Source organism: Herpailurus yagouaroundi, unplaced genomic scaffold, assembly GCF_014898765.1.
Source record: "Herpailurus yagouaroundi ecotype Mexico unplaced genomic scaffold, PumYag 67690, whole genome shotgun sequence".
Classification (NCBI taxonomy): Eukaryota; Metazoa; Chordata; class Mammalia; order Carnivora; family Felidae; genus Herpailurus; species Herpailurus yagouaroundi.
This window is the reverse complement of record NW_024420490.1, coordinates 2,211,383-2,230,106: the sequence shown is the minus strand read 5'-3', so window position 1 is coordinate 2,230,106 and position 18,724 is coordinate 2,211,383. Positions and strand designations below refer to the sequence as shown.

The 18,724-nt window shown below is 41.0% G+C and overlaps 1 protein-coding gene and 1 long non-coding RNA gene across 3 annotated transcripts in view; one reads left to right on the top strand and one right to left on the bottom strand.

The window, feature by feature from the left end:
• GRPR (gastrin releasing peptide receptor) overlaps positions 1–17,571 on the bottom strand; it is a 33,147-nt gene extending 15,576 nt beyond the window's left edge. The window contains exon 1 of one of the 2 annotated variants that reach the window (XM_040468221.1): positions 16,746–17,571. In XM_040468221.1, the coding sequence (XP_040324155.1) occupies positions 16,746–17,158 (413 nt within the window). In that variant the 5' untranslated portion in view covers positions 17,159–17,571. The remainder of the gene's footprint in view (positions 1–16,745) is intronic. The other variant, XM_040468220.1, reaches the window with a different exon arrangement.
• On the top strand, positions 1,174–11,887 carry LOC121025619 (uncharacterized). The gene is made up of 2 exons (XR_005788109.1): positions 1,174–1,583; positions 11,315–11,887. It is a non-coding gene; the product is annotated as an uncharacterized LOC121025619 (long non-coding RNA).
• Positions 17,572–18,724: the final 1,153 nt, after the last annotated feature.

The following is an 18,724-nucleotide window of genomic DNA, read 5'->3' as shown; positions in this document are numbered from 1 at the left end:
TAGACATAACCTGCATTTACTCTACTGAGTAACACAAAAGAGAGCAGAGAGTGGGGAAAAATCACAAAGCCAGAGAAAAATCACCCATGCTCTAGGGTAGAAGGTGAAGTAGATTCGGGGTAATAAATTGTCTTCCTAAATTGTCATTCACCCCCAAACAGACCCTAAGACGGGGATTTAGGCGCAAGTAGTTTGTTTGGGAGGGGATCCCAGGAAGCACAGGGAGGGAATAGGGAAGTGGGACAGGGAGGGAATGGAAGCCAATAACGAGTGCCACTCCGGGCAACTGGAGCACAGGCCTGCTGGGGACCCCTTGAGAGACTGGTGAGCACATTCCAGAACTGTGCCACCAAGGGGTGAGGAAGCTGAGGTGTTTCCCATTGATTCCCATCCCTCTCTGGTTGAGGATGGTCTTCTAGTGTTAACTCTGGAGTGCTCCCCCTGCCCCAAACCTTCCCATGGCCAGATATCACTCTCACTCAGAGAGAAACAGCCAACCCAGCTGTGTAAGTGACCTCCAGGGAGTGCAAGGGATATGGGTATGCCACCAATAGTGACCGATATGTAAATTCCTCTCCCGGTCCTGTCAGTTTCTCAAGCACATATACAAAAAGTGAAATATCAGGGACATTATTAGTTTTTAAGTATACTTCAAATTATTGGAGATAAAAATAGAATTTAAAAAATTAAAAAAAAATTTTTTAATGAAAAAAATTTTGTATTAAGTTTATTTATTTATTTTGAGAAAGAGAGAGAGAGAGCACAAGTGGGTGAGGAACAGAGAGAGGAAGAGAAGATCCCAAGCAGGCTCTGTGCTGTCAGCACAGAGCCTGATGTGGGGCTCAGATTCAGGAACTATGAGATCATGATCTGAGCCGAAATGAAGAGTCAGACACTCAACCAACTGAGCCACCCAGGCACCCCTCTTTTTTTTTTAAATAAGAATTATTAAAGCTCAAAAATACCATCATGGCACATGAGTCATTGTGTCTAATTATAAAAATTTAACAGCACTATATTTAAATAACCTTTTGTGAGAGGCTTTGTACGTGGTGAAATGTTGACTCAGCTTTGTAGCTTATTGGGTCCCCTGGCCCAGAAGGTTGATCCTGGCAGTGTTAGAGAGTTATACCCGTGTGGTGAAGGAGCCCACCACAGAGAGAGAGAGGGACGGGATGGAGACTGGGAGCCCTGCATTCTACATCCACTTCGATAATTAGCTATTTTTGCATAGCGTGCTGTCTCAGTTTCCTTTTCTTTACTTTAATGTTATTTATTTTTATTTAAGAAAAACTTATACAGCACTATGTTCAGGGTATAGCTCTAAACACTTATCGCGGATTAACTTTCTGAATCTCTTATATCAGTGTAAGGAAGTAGGTACTACTGCTGTCATCCTCTACTTACAGGTGGAGAAACTGAGGCACAAAAAGTGAAGTAAGTCACCCGAGGCGACACAGCTACCAAGTGACAGAGCCAGGGTTTGAACAGAGGTCCTGAGTCCAGATCTTAAACTATGAGATTTTCAGATCTCTGTTTACTTCATCTGTGAAATGGAACTAATGATATCAACCTTGCTCACTGTAAGGAGGGGCTAAATGAGGTGTTTCAAAAGCACTTTGAAAACCAGAAGCACTATCTAAATGAAAGGCTACTGCATTTCATGAAAAGAAAGGACTGTCCACTGATTATCAACTGGTTGAGATTTCAACATCCTCTCAGCAACCTTATGAACTTTAAATAACAGTCATGCTAATTACATTCACTCTTTTGACTAGGAATTCTAACATTTCAAAAAGAAGCCAACACATTATTTCATTTCACCATTTCAAAAGTTACAATAGTCCTATATGATATCTTAAAAGTAAATACCCTTATCCCCATTTTACAGATCAGAAAACTGAGACCTATAGAGTGATTTGCCCAAAGTCACACAGTTGACAATTAGAAGAGCCAGGGCTCAAACTCAGACATCTTTCCAAATTTTTCTTTTAATGTTTATTTTATTTTGAGAGAGAGAGACAGAGTGTGAGTGGGGGAAGGGCAGAGAGAGAGGGACACACAGAATCTGAAGCAGCCTCCAGGATCTGAGCTGTCAGTGCAGAGTCCAATGCAGGGCTCAAACTCACAAACTGTGAGATCATGACCGGAGCTGAAGTCAGAAGCTTACTGACTGAGCCACCCAGGTGCCCCTCAGACATCTTTTCAAATTCAATGCTTTTGAATTTGTCTTCACTATGAATAGTGCTCCACTAAATGTGACCTTCAAAAATTAATAAAAGAGAAAAAAATACAATGAAAGAAAGAAGGAAGGGAGGGAGGGAGGACAGTTGCTGTTTAATAGGTAGAGAGTTCCAGATTGGGAAGATGAAACAAATTCTGGGGATGGATGGTGGTGAAGGTCACACTACCATGTGAATGTACTTAATGTCACAGAACTGTACACTTCAAAATGATCAAAGTAGTAAATTTTATGTATATTTTTCCACAACAAGCAGAAGGAAGGAAGGCAAAAGGAGGGGGGAGGGACGGAAGGAGGGAAGAAAAATTTGTAAGTTTGTCACCATGCAACTTTGGGGGCATCTTAAGAATCAACTGAAAAAGTTTGCTTTGAGTCAGCAAAGATATCATCAAGGAAGGTGGTCTAGACAGTTCATTTGAATGAGTTTTTCAGTTAAACATTTTAGTAGAAAAGTGCTAACAGCCTTTTCCCAAGAGATCTCTTATGGCCCAAACACTTCCTATTTCTCTAACCATTTCAAGCCCAGAAGAGTTGCTGGAGGTACTGAGGAGATGATTCTCCCTGAGCACAATTCCCCTTTTGAATACTTTTAAAGGGACTTGCTTAACATGAAGTCACTTGCTTACATGAAAAGACCTTAGAGGAGGCAGCACCAGGCGCGACGGTGAAACATTCGGAGGAGGTAGTGAGAAGAGCAGAGCCTGGTCACATCTTTACTCCTCCGTGAGCAGCGGGAAGCCTCTGCCCCCGTGCCCACTATCCATGTGAGCTGGAATCCAGCTCAGCCTTGATTTTAAACTCTCTCATTTTCTTCATTTACACAACTGTTAGTATCACAGAGGACCCAGGGCACACTGGAAAAGACACATATCTTAAAGATACGTGGTTGGTTTGACCACATATCTTGGTCAATTTTTGATCTGAAAGCAAATGTGCATGATATGACAATGCCTCATACTTTAAAGCACCACACAGCTGTCTGATTCTTATTATATTGTCTTGACTAAATCCCCTTGGAAATCTGTCCTGGCTGACTGGACAGGGGTCATGGATTCCCCTAGGTCCTACTTTGATATTGTAATAGTGACGTAATGGGACAGAGGGTAGCTGTACTTGTGGTGAACACAGCATAATGTTTAAACTTGTCAAATCAGTAAGCTGTACACCTGAAACTAAGGTAACATTGTGTGCCAACTCTACTCAAGTAAAAAAAAATAGTAAACATCCACTGCTGAGTGACTGCCTCAGCAAACACCCACACACTTCTACGTCAGGGACAGCAAACTAAGGATCTACTGCCCACATCTGTCCCTCTGCTTGCTTGTTTTCATACGGTCCATGAGCTAAGCATACTTTTTACATTTTATTTATAAAGTTTATTTATTTATTTTGTTAGAGCAAGAGAGCACGTGAGCAGGGGAGGAGCAGAGGCAGGGGGGAGAGAGAGAGAGAGAGAGAGAACCCCAAGTGGGCTCTGCCCTGTCAGTGCAGAGCCCAATGCAGGGCTTGATCTCACGAACTGTGAGATCCTGACCCGAGCCGAAACCAAGATTTGGACGCTTAACTGACTGAGCCACCCAGGCGCCCTAGTTTTTATATTTTAAATGGTTGGGGAAAAAAATCAAAAGAAAAATCAGGAGTGCCTGAGTAGCTCAGTTGGTTGAGCATCCCACTCTTGGTTTCGGCTCAGGTCAGGATCTCACAGTTGGTGATTTTGAGCCCCACATCTGTGCTACCTGTGTGCAGCCTGCTTGAGATTGTCTCTGCCCCTCTCTCTCTGCCCCTCCACCACCTGCTCTCTCTCTCTGTCTCTCTCTCTCTCAAAATAAATAAATAAACTTGAAAAAGAAAGAAGAATCACATTTTGTGACATGTGAAAAGTACATGAAATTCAAATTTCAGTGTCAATAAATAGGTTTTTACTGGAACACAGCTATGCCCATTTAATTACATAATACCTATGGCTGCTTTCATGCTATAATGGCCGGTTGAGTGGTTCCAACAGAGACCTTATGGCCCACAAAGCTGAAAATATTATCTGGCCCTTGACAAAAAATGTTTACTGGCACCTGGCCTATGTGCACTGAATGTGTGAACATGGCTAGCATTCTGTTGTTCTCTTGCCTGTTCATACCAAAATTGTTGGTTCCTTCTTTAAATGGAGGAGAGAGCCTGTCTCCCATTTCGCATGGCACTCTGCCTGTTAGGCTTATTAATTTGTGATAATGACAATAGGCCACTGACCTTTGCTGTTGGTTTTCCAGTATCAAACACTCATTGTTTAGGATGCTTAGTGACCTTATCAGCAAGGTAAGTACGGATTTAGTATCTCAGGCTCTGCCTGACACTATGGATATAAAAGTCCGTGACCATTAAGGATTTAAAATTCTGGTTGGGGAAGCAGGCTATACCCAGGTAAAGCCCTCAAAGAACAATAGAATGATATTTACCTATTACATTCCCCTTTGTGAGGCACTCTCAGAATAGACAATGCTGGGTCAGTCTATGAAGTGCTTTTATCATGGTCAGACATATGAGTACATGTTTAAGGACGAAGCTGTTTTCTACATAATTATGGAATAGAAAACTTAGGAGTCATCAAGTCCCATTTCCTTCACATATGGAAGAGGAAACTAGTGCCCACAGAGGTCCCATGGTTGGTTAGCTGAGAACCAAGACTAGAACCTGGGTCTCTGGATCCCCAAGTTAGTTATACTTGACTATAGCACTTCAGAGTCTCAGGTCTTTTTAAAGCACCAGTAAAGGATGCTTTACTGAATATAAACTAAATATTTACTACACTTCTCTTCATCCCATATGACATGTTTTCCTCAAACCATCATTTTAACCTTTAATTTCACCTCTGCTGACAAGCTAGGAAAGAAAAGATGCCAAATTCTGATTTTCCTGTTCTCCTGTGGTGTTGCCAATCATTTAACGTGGAAAGGGAAAAGAAAATAATGAAATTCTTAAAAATCTGTTTTGATTGCCATTTCTTTCTAAAGAGACAAGCGTTTCCCATATGCTCTCATGGAGAAACAACCGTAATTTTGTTTTTACATCAATTTTGTATTGTTTTTTGTGTGTTTAACGTATTTCTCATAACAGAGGCCTGACCCTGGTATGAAACTGCCTGATAAACAAAACAACACAAAACAAACAAAGAACACCACCAATGGGAAAAAAAGAAATCGTGAAAAGCTTGAAGTTAACCTGTAGTTATTCTATTTATATGTACACAACATAAAGAAATAAGTGAGTCACATGGACATATTATTATTGTCACAATAAGTTCTTCTCACACTGGAAATAAATGTCTTTATGTGCTGCACTTCGCATTTTCTCCCTACCTCTTTCCTATTACCACTGGCCAATTGGTCTGCGTACAATACCAAAAAAGAAAAAAAAAAAAAAAAGAAGAAGAAAAGAAAAAAAGAAAGAAAAAGAAAAAGTAATAAAGAAGTGAAGTTTAAAGAAATGTACCTAGGAACATTTTGGCTCTTGCCTTCCCACGAAATTTTAGCTGTTCTCAATCACTGCATAACTAAATGTTGGCTCTAGCTCCCGCATATTGGGGCTAAGAGTCCTGGCATGGTTGAAAGATCCCAGAGGCTTTGATGTCCCTACAATATTTGGCAGGGCCCACTGCTGCAGGCCTCAGCTGAGACTCCTCACTTACTCACTTTGAAGTTAGCCAGAGCTCACTTCTCTGAATCTAAATTGCTGAGTTAATTTGAGGCTATGAATGCTGATCCTACAGGTCTGGCTAGGGAGTTCTGTACTCTTCTTTAGAGGAACTGGGATACGGAGAGTTTTGAGGGCAGCAGACCAGGTCTTTAAGAGAGGTGGTATGGGATTTTCCACCTCTGATAACAGCAGACTAGCTTGTTGCTGAGCAACTCTCCTAACATAAAAGTTAGAAAATCTCTTTGAAAACATCAGAGAAATACCAAGGCAGTAAGGATTCAAGGGGCCAAAATCCTGGAGAGGAGGGTAAAGGAATGAAGCTATTGTTCAGCATCATTTTCCCCTTAAAGCATTTGTTAAGTTTCAATCAGCAGCAGAGACATAAAGCTGAGTGGAGCTTCCAGCAGTTTTAGAAGGAAGGAGGTCAATAAATGGAGTACAAGGGCCACCAAGGAGAGGAGGCCAGGTAAACACCCCAGGATTTCAGTTCAGATTCCCAAAGGGGTAGACCCCAGGAGGAGGGATGAACCAATTCTCACAAAGACCAAAGCTCAGCCTCCAATCTGCACGGTCCCCAGTTGGGTCAGGTATACTGCCACCTAACTGCCTGCAAGAATCAAGAGCTAATCTTTTCTGGATGATAATAACATCCAGAGCCTCAAATTATTTACAATTCATTATATACAAAATCAGGTAGTCAAACAAAATTGCCTCATATACCAGGAGGCAAAACAAGATGGCCAAAACACAGGAGAAGAAAATCAGTAATAGAAACAGGCTTATAGAGTTACCAGAGAGGGATTTCAAAATATACTGGGACTAATTCAAGAAATTAAAATGGAAATTCTAGAATTGCAATATACCCAAATTGAAGTTAATAATTAAATGGAAGCTTCAGAAGCAGACTAGACACAGCTGAAGAGAGGGTTTGTGAGCTGAAAATGGCCAGACTGAAGTACAGTGAGAAAAAAGGCTGGAAAATAAGGAAAAAGGAGAAGGAGATTTATGGGACATGGTGAGACGGTGAAACGAAAATGTGATTAAAATAGTTCCCAGTAACTGAGGCCTGACCCTAGTATGAAATTTTCTGCCTCAATAAAAGCAAAAACAACCAAAGGAGGAAGAAAACTTGAAAAGCTTGAAGTTAACCTACAGTATCCTATTTATATGAAGACAGCCTAAAAAAGGAGAGGAAAAAGAGAATGAGACAGAAGCAATATTTGAAGTTGTAATGGTTGAGAACTTTACAAAACTGGCTAAAACTTCAAGCCACAGATTTAAGTAAAGCTATGAATCTCAAGCAGGAAAAATACAAAGAAAACCACTTAAGTGCATCACAGCAATGCTGCTGAAAACCAAAGATACGGGAAAAAATCTTCAAATCAGTCAAAGAAAAATCAATAATTTTGAAAAGCAACAACAAAACCGACATCTGTCATCACAGTAGAAATCAGAATACAATAAATGGCAACTTCAAAGTGTGAAAGAGAACTGCCGGTTTAGAATTCTATGCCCAGTGAAAATATCCTCCCCAGATTACATCAAATAAAGGCATTTTCACACACAAAAATAGAAAATGTATCCCCATTAGATTTAACACTGAGTGAAACATTGAAAAGCATTCTTTGGACCGAAGTAAAATGATCTCAGATGAAGTCACAGAGATGCAGGAAGAAATAGCAACAGAAAAGGTAAATATAGGAATAAATTTAAATTTAAAGATAAATATGTGAGTAAATGTAAAAAAACTAACAAAAAGTATGTAAAACAGTAAACATAATGAGTTGTGGGTTTTAAAATACAAAGAGAATTAAAATATAAAATAGAAATAGTCCTTCCCCCCCCCCCCCAAAGGGGGGGGGGGGGTAAAAAAAAAGTGTCCCTGGGTTGCGATCACTGAATTCTCCAGGAAGTGGGAAAGTACTAATTTATAGCAAATTCGAATAAGTCAAGGATACATGTTGTAAACTGTAGGGTAGCTCCTAAAAGAATGCTAAGAAGAGTTTATGTAATTCAACTTATGGGGAGGGGTAGAATAATTAAAATATTTCATTAATTTAAAAGAAGGCAAGAAAGGAAAAAGGATAATGAAACAGGTGAGACCAATAAAAAACAAATAACAAGGTAGATTTAAATCCTGATACATCAGCAAAGTCAAATTTATCAGTGTCTGTGTTCATAGAACAGAAACCTGTAGCCAAATTACAAAGAGCAAAGACATTTGTTTAAAGTCACACATGTTATGCATACCCACAAAATACCAACATGGATGAAGAAAATTTAAAACATAATACAAAGGCATTCATGGCAAATAGGTTAATGGGGATCATCAATTAAATGAGTATATAAGATTACTCAAGGCACAAAACTTTAAATACTGTGAAACTGTATGGCCCATATAGGAAAGAAATTTGATACTGACTTTCTCAAATAGTTTTAAACATTTTATAATAATCTAAACATACATGACATAACCAGTAATGAGTTATGGAGCTGAAATAAACTTTTATCTTTTTTTAATGTTTGCTTATTTATTTTGAGAAAAGGGGAGAGGGGCAGAGAGAGGAGAGCAAGAATCCCGAGCAGGCTCCACAGGGTCAGCGCAGAGCCCACTGTGGGGCTTAAACCCACAAACCATGAAATCATGACCTGAGCCAAAATCAAGAGTCAGATGCTCAACTGACTGAGCCACCGAGGCACCCAGAAACTTTTCTAATCTCTCATTAATAGTAAGTCAATTTTACAGGGCGCCTGGGTGGCTCAGTCAGTTGAGTGGACAACTTCGGCTCAGGTCATGATCTCGCAGTTCGTGAGCTTGAGCCCCACATCGGGCTCTGTGCTGACAGCTCAGAGCCTGGAGCCTGCTTTGGATTCTGTGTCTCCCTCTCTCTCTGCCCTTACACAGCTAGTGCTCTCTCTCTCAAAAATAAAATAAAAACATTACAAAAAAATTTTTTTAAAAAGTCAATTTTAATCAACCATGTGACAAGTCTGACTTGTCTTTCTAATTTCTCTATAGAAAAGATTATCACTGGGGCGCCTGGGTGGATCAGTCAGTTAAGTGTCCAACTCGTTGGTTTCAGCTCAGGTGATGATCTCACCGTTCGTGGGATTGAGCCCCAGGTGGAGCTCTGTGCTGACAACATGGGGCCTGCTTGGGATTCTCTCCCTGTCTCTCTGCCATTCCCCTGCTCATGCGTGCGTGCTCTCTCTCTCTCAAAATAGATAAATAGACTTAAAAAAAAAAAAAAAAAAGGAAAGAATATCACCAAACCATTGTGATTTTAAAAGGAGACAAATGAGGATGAAGTCAAAATATCTGAGAAAAGAAGTGTGATGGACATGTATCAGGCAGTTAATTAATAGATATTATGTTTTCTGGATTTTGTGATGTTTGTTGAGTTTATCAACTTATTTAAATTTGTAACACTGTGATTTCCAAATCTAACATGTTTCTAAATATTTTCAAACATTCACTGCTCTACTTAACTTTTTGTTCATAATTTTACTTGTTTTTTCTTAAAAACCATCCTCCAGGGGCGCCTGGGTGGCGCAGTCGGTTAGGCGTCCAACTTCAGCCAGGTCACGATCTCACGGTCCGTGAGTTCGAGCCCCGCGTCAGGCTCTGGGCTGATGGCTCAGACCCTGGAGCCTGTTTCCGATTCTGTGTCTCCCTCTCTCTCTGCCCCTCCCCCGTTCATGCTCTGTCTCTCTCTGTCCCAAAAATAAATAAACGTTGAAAAAAAAAATTAAAAAAAAAAAAAAACCATCCTCCAAACAGTTCCCATAAAACCTGGATAAGGTCTTGTCATCTAGAGTTAGAATAACTGTTCTACTGCAGTCATTTGTTAACCATCAAAGGGAATGAACATGATTCACAAACCATAATCCAGCATTTCTGGTTCTCTGAGTAAGACCTACCAGAATTCATTCATTTCTTTATTCCTTCCTTCATTTTCCATCCACTCAGGTATTCAACAAACACTTATCAAGCATCTACTACAGGTTAGGGACTGTTTTAGTATCAGAGAATATGCCAGTGAATGAGATAGCCTCCCATTTTGTGCGGGGGTTATATTTCTAGTGGTAGAAGATAGACAATAAACAAGTAAGCAAATAAATGAACAAAATAATTCTCAAGAAAATAATACTGGATGATATTTACCTAAGAGAAATGAAGACATACCTCAATTCATAATCACCCAAAACTGAAAACAATCCTAATGCCCATTGACTGAAGAAGGGATAAACAAACTGTGGTATATCCATGCAGTTTAATACTACCTCAGCAATAAAAAGGAATGGGGGTGCCTGGGTGGCCCAGTCTGTTGAGTGTCTGACTCTTGGTTTCAGCTTAGGTCATGATCTCACAGTTCATGGGTTCAAGCCCATGTCAGCCTCCACACTGACATCACAGAGCCTACTTGGGATTCTCTCTCTCTCTCTCTCTCTCTCTCTTTCTCTCCTGCTCTCTCTCTCAAAATAAATAAATAAACTTAAAAAAAAAAAGGGATGAGCTACTGATACATGCAACAACATGAGTTGCAAGAAGCCAGACTTAAACAACTATACACTGTATAATGTCATTTATATGATATTTTGGAAAAGATCAGTCATTTCCAGGAGCTGAGGGTGGAGGAAGGAAGGGGGTAGACCACACAGATACAGGAGAGTATCTGGGTGTGATGGAAATGTTCTACATCTAGACTGTAGTGCTGGTGGTGTGTAAGTTTGTCAAAATTCAGAGAAATGTACACCTAAAAGTTTACTGTTTGTGAGTTACACCTCAGTCAACCCCAAAAAAGAAACTGGATGATGGAATAGCATTGGTCATTCCTTTAGACTGAGTGACCAATGAAGACCTCCTATAGAAACTGATGTTTAATGTGTAAAATGAACCAGCAGCCTCTTAGAGGTTCCTAGGCAAATCAGATCTTTTCAAGTAGCAGCAAATATCAGATACTAATCAGCAGAATTTCAAAGTTGACTGTAGTAAACAGAATCCCTTGTTCGATTACGTAGGTAGAAAGGAATGGAGAAATTTTTTCTTTTATTCTGCAAAACATGTGTTTTAATTAAGAGAGAATTTATGCAAACCCTACATACCAGGAGGATTTACAAGTGCAAAAATGCTAATTTAGTCTATTTTCAAAGAATGTTATTGACAAGTACAGTTCAAAAAAACCTCACCAGGAAGCCCTTTCAGGCTATGCAGTATGTTTCGTGATCAAGTTTGTGCTTTTTCTTTTCTTTTTTTTTTTTTTTTTTTTCCTCCATTCATATTGAGTTGCCAGAAATAATAATTAATCACATAAAAGTCTAACACTTTAAAAGATAACATGTAAGAGACAAGGTCAAAATTCTTTTTTGCCCTTCTATCTGCAGCACTCCAGTTGAAAGAGCCTTGCATCTGCCCCGGGCACTCCAGAGTCTGCCAGGAGACGCCACAGATCTGTCACTGTGGGAACACACAAGTTGAATCTTCTTTCCAGAGAGGCAGTGTATGCTTCAGAAAAGTCATACTGTGGAGAAGTTATGGACTGCTGGCTCATGTAAACCCCAACAGAGGGACTTTCTGGAAAAGATGCTTTGCAAGAAATTAAATTTTCTTCTCTTGTGTAAAAAAAGGCCAATGTCCCTGGAATCCGTGAGGCTGGGCCTCTAGAACATTAGTGGAGCGTTTGGATCCCCTCAGAAGGGCACCACCGTGGAGTCACTCAGGTTATCTTCCCTCAGAATAGTAGGGTTTGAGATCAGTAGCTCCCGTTGTCCAGGGAAGGGAAATGGAATCAGACTCTGTGTTTTGATGGTTTCTGAAGAAAAGGTTCCATTTTCCCCGAAGGAACTGGGACTTAGAACGAGGAAAGCCAGGATTATAGTCTGACTGTACTCTGAACCTGTTGTGATAAGGCCAAATTCCATCTTTCGGTCTCTGTCAAACAAGGGTTTGAATTTCAAGATGACTTCTACTTGTTGCTGCTCAAACATCACCCAAGCTGTGGTTAGTGTCCTCTTACTAGAGGAGCTAGTAAGCTAGCTAGGAGGCATTTGATAATTGCCCATCTGAGGAATCCCTGATACTCTCAATGAGAGAGATCAGCTAGCATGGATCTTGGAAAGGAGATTTGGACCCCAAGACATAGAGCAAACTCTCTTCTTTCCAAGAGAACTTTCTGCAGTGATGGAAATGTTCTGTATCTGCACTGTCCAGTAGAGTCACATGTGGCTACTGAGCCTTTCACACGTGGCTGGTGTGACTAGGGAGCTGAATTTTTAGTTTTATTTAAATTAGATTTAAATTTAAATAACCACTGTGATTAGTGGCTAACATGTTCGACCATGTGACTTGAGATATCAGGAAAGGTTGAAAACTACATTATCTCATAAATTCATTGCAATGAATGCGAAGAATCTGTACTTCAAGACGTTTGCATAAATGCAACACTTCCCTGTTTCTTTCCACATTCCAAATCACAAGGGAGGGGGAAACTTATGAACGGTCTTTTCCATGGGATCAAAGAAGGATCACAATTACACTGGAACTCCTGTATACATCTACCCTTAGGATTCATTCTGCCAGCTCCATTCTAGCAGAAATAGCACTGAAAAATAATACTGAAGCAGGCACAATATAACGTGGGCATTATATGCTGTCAACATTAAATATAGCTTTAAACTTTACATTTACTGGAAAAGAAAACACAAACTCTCCTCATCCTTCTCCTGTTGAGGGTCCAATTCACGTCTTAAATTCCATGTGCATAATACTGACGTGCCTAGTACAGAAATGGGCATCTGATAGGAAAGAGCAGTATGCAGAAAAATACATCCATCCATCCAACCACTGTCCATCCATCTGCCCATCCACTCAGCCATTCACCTGTCTGTTCATCTGTCCATCCATCCACCCATCTCTTCATCCCCCAAATCTATTTATAGAATCAGAAAGAAAGGTTTTTCTCTCATTTACTCAAACAATGACAGCTTAGTAGAGAGGAAGAGGTAAGAAGCCGGTGACCGTGTTTTTAAACATTTTAAGGAGTATGCTTTCAGATGAATTCCAAAAGACAAGAATAATAAGAATGAGAAGAAAAGTGTGCATTAATTAACCATAATTTTAATTAACCAATAGTTACTGATCATACATCTGGTGTAAAGAACCATGTGAGGTACTGTGGAAGATATAAGGATGTGTAAGAAATCTCTGCCCTCAGCATCCTTAATAATCTACTTGAAAAGTTAAAGCAATGAATATATAAGAGGCTAAAAAAAGACAAATGAGTGAAATACTTCAAAAGAGGAAGATGAAAGAAGTCACAAGATAGTTTATGTCTCAGATGATGAACTTTGTGTTTAGAGTAGGGTCAGGAACTTTGGGCTAGAATGGTCCCACTTAGGGCTTTAAGGGGGAAGCTTGCCAAATTCCAAGTGATAGGCAAGATGACAGAATTGAAAAACTTTGGAGAGACCTTAGAAATAATCTAGCTCAACTCTATTACTTTACAGATGATTCAACTAAGGTCAGAGTGTTAGTGACTTGGTCCGACTCCCTGAAATGGGCAGTAATGGCAGCAAAAAGCCTAAAAGGCAGGACTGTTGACACCCATTCCCAGCCCATACATCACACGGGGAGTAGAATCTTCTATGTAGGAAAGGAGAAAGCATTCTGGAGAATGTGCACAAAACCATAAGCAAGGAAGCAGAGCGAGGAACTCGTCAGTTTAACCACCAGGTGCATGTGTAAGGGGAAAAAACCATGAAAGGAGAGGTAGGGCAGGGACCAAAAGTAAAGGGGCCTGAATGCAAATCTGCAAATGGTCAGCTGTGTGAAACCCAGAATTCTGGTTTCTGGGACTGCCTTGAAGTCTCCCTTTGACACAGTGGCAGCAGTATCAACTTTTCCAGAAAACTGTTATTCCTTTCATATTAACAAAGATTCCAGTTTGCCTGGGGGAAGGGAGGACTGTAGAAGGGAGATTGGAACGAGTGCTGGCACTGCTGGTGAGCCTACAGGGGGCGGGGACGGATGATTATCACTATGCCCATTCACACCTCAGAAACCCTGATTGAGTAGATTTAGGGTAGCAGCCAAGAAGCTGTATGTTTTTTGAGCTCCCCAATGATTGGTGATGATCATCCAGTGTGGAGGGTCCTCTGGTTCATCCTTTTACCAACCTGTCAAATACAGACTAGCACTTTAGAAAACTCTTTGATGATATTTACTAAATATATGCCACCAGTGATCCAGTGACTCCATTCCCAGGCTGAGACCCAAGAGAAAGAAACACACATGTACCCCAAAAGGCATGAATAAGAATATCCAGAGTAGGCTATTAGCAGCCCCCAACTGGAAACAACCCAATGTCCATCAGTATTAGAATGGATATACAAACCGAGATATATTCATACGGTGGAATACCACACAAGAATTAAAAAGAACAAACCATTGCTATGTGCACCAACATAGATGACTCTCACAGACATGAGAAGCATAAGAAGTATGATTCTATTTATATGAGATTAACGAACCGGCAAAAATAATCTATGTTAACTGAATTCAGAATAGTGATTGCCTCTCTCTGGGGGTGGGTATTAACTGGAAAGAGACAGAAAAGAAACTCCCGGGGTGCCAGATATTCTATATTTCCAGCCGGGTGGTGGTTACGTTGCTATGAAGACAGTGCAAATACACTGAGCTATACACTTGTTCACTTTACTGTATATAGATCATACCTTGTTGAGAAAAAATAGAGACTGTGTGTGTGTGTTTGCCCTGCCAACCTCATGACGTTATCATAAGACTCCAATAGCTTTTTAAAACGAGATAGACAAGTATAGTTTTATATTATTTAACTAGCTCAATACTTATTCTTGTTGAAATTGGTTAGATGCAGTACCTGTGATTCAGGTGAGCCATCAGCTTTCTCAAGCCTTTACCAAAGCACAAAAAGTTAGTTACACGGAAGCTTATGGTAATTTCTGAACTTGGAAATTGGAAATTTCCGAACTTGGACACACAGTAACTGTAAAGTTGCTGAGAGCACACTAGAGCTGCCAAAGGGTGCAAACCAGCTTTTGAAAGAGCCTTTCTGCCGACGGTCTGCTTCGAAAGCTCCCTGCAGCTGAATTTGTACATTCCACGCCCTCACTTTTCTCCCTGCCCACCCCCCCCCAACACCTCCGCACCCACCAACCCAGAATGCAAAATCTCCTCTTTCCGTCAAGAAAATGGCCCTCATCCCGAGGTGCCCTGGGCCATTGGTCATGAGACACAGACCTTCTGCCGGCTGGGGAGTTTGCCTGCCCCTGGATCAACGGCTGGGGAGTTTGCCTGCCCCTGGATCAACGTGTGAAACTGCCTGTGGCCATTAGCACCTGGTGGGCAAACGCTCAGGTTAGAGCAAGCTGGACGTGAGCGGCGGGAACGGAGAAACCCTGTCTGGCCAGTCCGATGTACAAACCTTGTCTCTGGGCTGTTATTTTTCCACCTTTGAAAATGAACAGGGTACTTCAGGCAGCTAAGTCTAAACACATGTCTACAAATACTGATAACACTATCTTTATTTGTCCATTACTTGACAAAGCCAGATCACCTGGGGACTGTTTGTTCCTCTACAAAATGAGAATCCATTATCGTATGTATTAAAATGTAGGACATTCTCTTCAGAGTATAAACTTTCAAGAGCTGCTTCTCTGTCTTTCCTGGTACACTCTCAAATCCGTGTGTATCTTTAACACCATATCATCCCGTGGATTTTAAAATAAAAATGTATAGGCTCTGGCTCAATGTTCCGGTTTTTCTTCATTTGACCATATGCTCCATGATGTTTCTGGAGTCTATCCATCACTGGGTCCGATTTCTAGAGCTCAGAGGTATGTAAGATATATGCAGCCACACGTGTGAACAACCTGCAGATATTTCCTGACTGGTTCATTCAAGCAAGAGTTGTTTACAGAATAGATGCTCGGTAAATGTTCAAAGACTGATGATGAATCTTTAAGAATGAATACATGTGAATTTGAAAGCAACATGTGCACACAAGAAATGCAGTTCACAGATATGAGTATTTCCCAGAATAAAGCACTGGACTCCCTCCCCCCACTGAAAAAAAAAACCCAAAGGCACCGTATATGGAAGTACATCACTAAAGATATTAAAATTCAAAATCAGACTTGAATGGAGCTTTCTCAAGGAGAAAAAAAATCCACATCATGCTTATTTCACTAAACAGATACTTAGAAAAACCAGCTCTCTGGTTACAAAGAGAGCCAAATACAAAATCAGCTGTGACGAAAGTTAAATAGTCTGAGGAAAATAAATTTCAAGGAAATGCTGCTTATTTTCTCCTCTTGTTTATTTCTGAAAGCCTATTTTGAGGAAGAAATTCAGTGAGACTTTTCTGTTCTCTGATGACGTTGAATTGCTTCTAAGAAACATTTGCCTGGGGTGTAAACTCTATTAGGTGTGACTTTTTTTTTTTCTTCTCACCACTCAATTAATTTTGCAGGGAGGGAGAAATTAGGAAAAAGCAACACTAAATCGATTTGTCTCCTGAAAATGAATGTCAATCTTACGCTCAGATTATTTTTTTTCTCATTTGTCCCCTTCTGTCCCACCACTCACTCACTTTTCTTTCTTAAACCAGTATGTCAAACTCGAGAAGTAATCTCCAAAAGAAAAACATTCCTGGGAGGGAATCGGAGTGTGAGTAGAACTTCCCTTTGTGCAAGCAGCTCTGTCTGCCCCAAGGTGGTGGCTCATTTACCAAGGCATCTATCACCCTCAGAGAGAATGTGACTTTCCTCCAGAACTTACCTGTCCGCCGAGAGAGCCGTGAGGGTGAAGACAGACACCCCCACTGAGGTGAGCTGTATAAAGGGGATCAGCTTGCAGCCAATCCTGCCAAACAGCCATCTGTCGGCCAGGTACCTGCTGGCATCCACGGGAGCACATGTTACCAAGAGGAGCAGATCTCCCAACGCCAGACTGGAGATGAACAGGTTCGGCACATTTCGCATGGCCTTCACAGTACAGAAGATCTTGATCAGCGTGATGTTGCCGATGAGGCCTATCAGAATGATGACCCCATAGATTGCAGGGATGACATACAGGATCCCCGGGTGGAACCAGTCGTCGTTCATGGGGACATCTGCACTGTGACTGGAGATGTTGCAGTGCAAGAAGTGGTCCACTTCCAAGTTCAAAAGCAAACAATCACTTAGAGCCATCCTCTAGATTCTTTCCCACCTGAAAAGTGCTCTTAGATGCTGTTGCTTAACTTTGATTTTGCAGCTGGGTGAAGATGAGGATAAAAATCTATGCTGGGCTCTTTATCTTCTTTAATAAAAATAGAGTACATATACACTATAGCATTCAGAACTGTCTGGCACTATTTTGACGCTGGTGCTGCCGTGGTCTTCACTTGACCAATGTACTACATGTCTCTATTCAGTAAGTTAACAACAAAACAACAAAAATTCGGCCAGAAAGGGCTCAGAATTAAACCCACTCTGTACCAACCCTTTCTACCTCCATTCTAGTCTGAGTCTCCCTGGCTGCAGTTTACAAAGAACTTTTGGCCGGCTATTTTCATACGGCATTTCCTATCTTTCCTGATATTTAGAACCTGAAGGTTTAAAGTGGGTAGAAAAAAAACTGCACAGAGAAAGCCTCAAATCCTATAGGCAGGATGCTGTGCACGTCACTGACTTAACCAGCAAACAGCAGCTCTGCTGAGCTGAGGCTCTGAAGAGGAACCAGGGCTAAGTACAGACAGAGAATGCCAGCCCCCTGCTGGACACTTCAATCACTGCCCAGTAACCTGCGCTCCCCAGATGAGAATTCACCTGCAGACTTTAACGGACACCCTTGGCTTCTCATTTATGATACAGCACCTACGGCAGTTATTTAATAAGCATTGCTAGCCCTCTGCAGGGCCCCGCAAATCTTGCTGATACTATCCATGCCCGTGAATCTAGATAAAACTCACATCCCATTTTCTCATCTTTACCAATACATTAGAATGACATGTTAGGGTTGCTATAAAATGAGGTCAGTATTTGAATTAAATGCACACGGATGCACAGGATGTCCCCGTGTGAGCTGTCCCACCAGCCTTCCCAATGCCTCTTTGAATGGGGACTGCCACTGAGGAACAGTCGGCATAGGATTTGTGTCTTAAACCTTCAGTAACTGACATCTGGGAAAAGCAGAAGCAGAACACACACGCGCCCTTTCCCATAGCTTTCGCAAGCTGTTATTGTTCCCTTTACCAGGGGGAAATAAGATCAGGAGCCAGCTGCATTCTTAAATATTAGTAGCCTTTTCCAGAAAAACGGGATTTTTCTCACTGGATCTAAAAATTACATGAACTGGCGTTTTGATGCAGTTATTTGAAGTTTTTTTTATTTGAATGCTTGCCATGTTTAATAGCAACTTTCCTCTTAAGTCCTGAGTAGGAAATTAACTGAAAAGGACTTACAGATAGAGTACCAAGGAATTGGGGAGTGGAAAGAAATAACTTAGACTTGGTGGGGGGCCAGAAAAGGCTTTACTGAGGAGGTACAACTAGATTTGAGTTTAGACCTTTAGCCAACAACTTACAAATCCATCACAAGGGTTTATCTTTAAGACTTAGGTGGAGCCTGCTCTCCAGGTACATTACAGGAAGCCAGTTACCAACAGGCACTGTCATTGAAGGTTTGGTTTTTTGGGATCCATAAGGAGTAAAGAAGCTTGTACTTAACACCAGGCCGGAGTGCACCAAGAAAGACTCCAAGCATGTTGTCATGGCG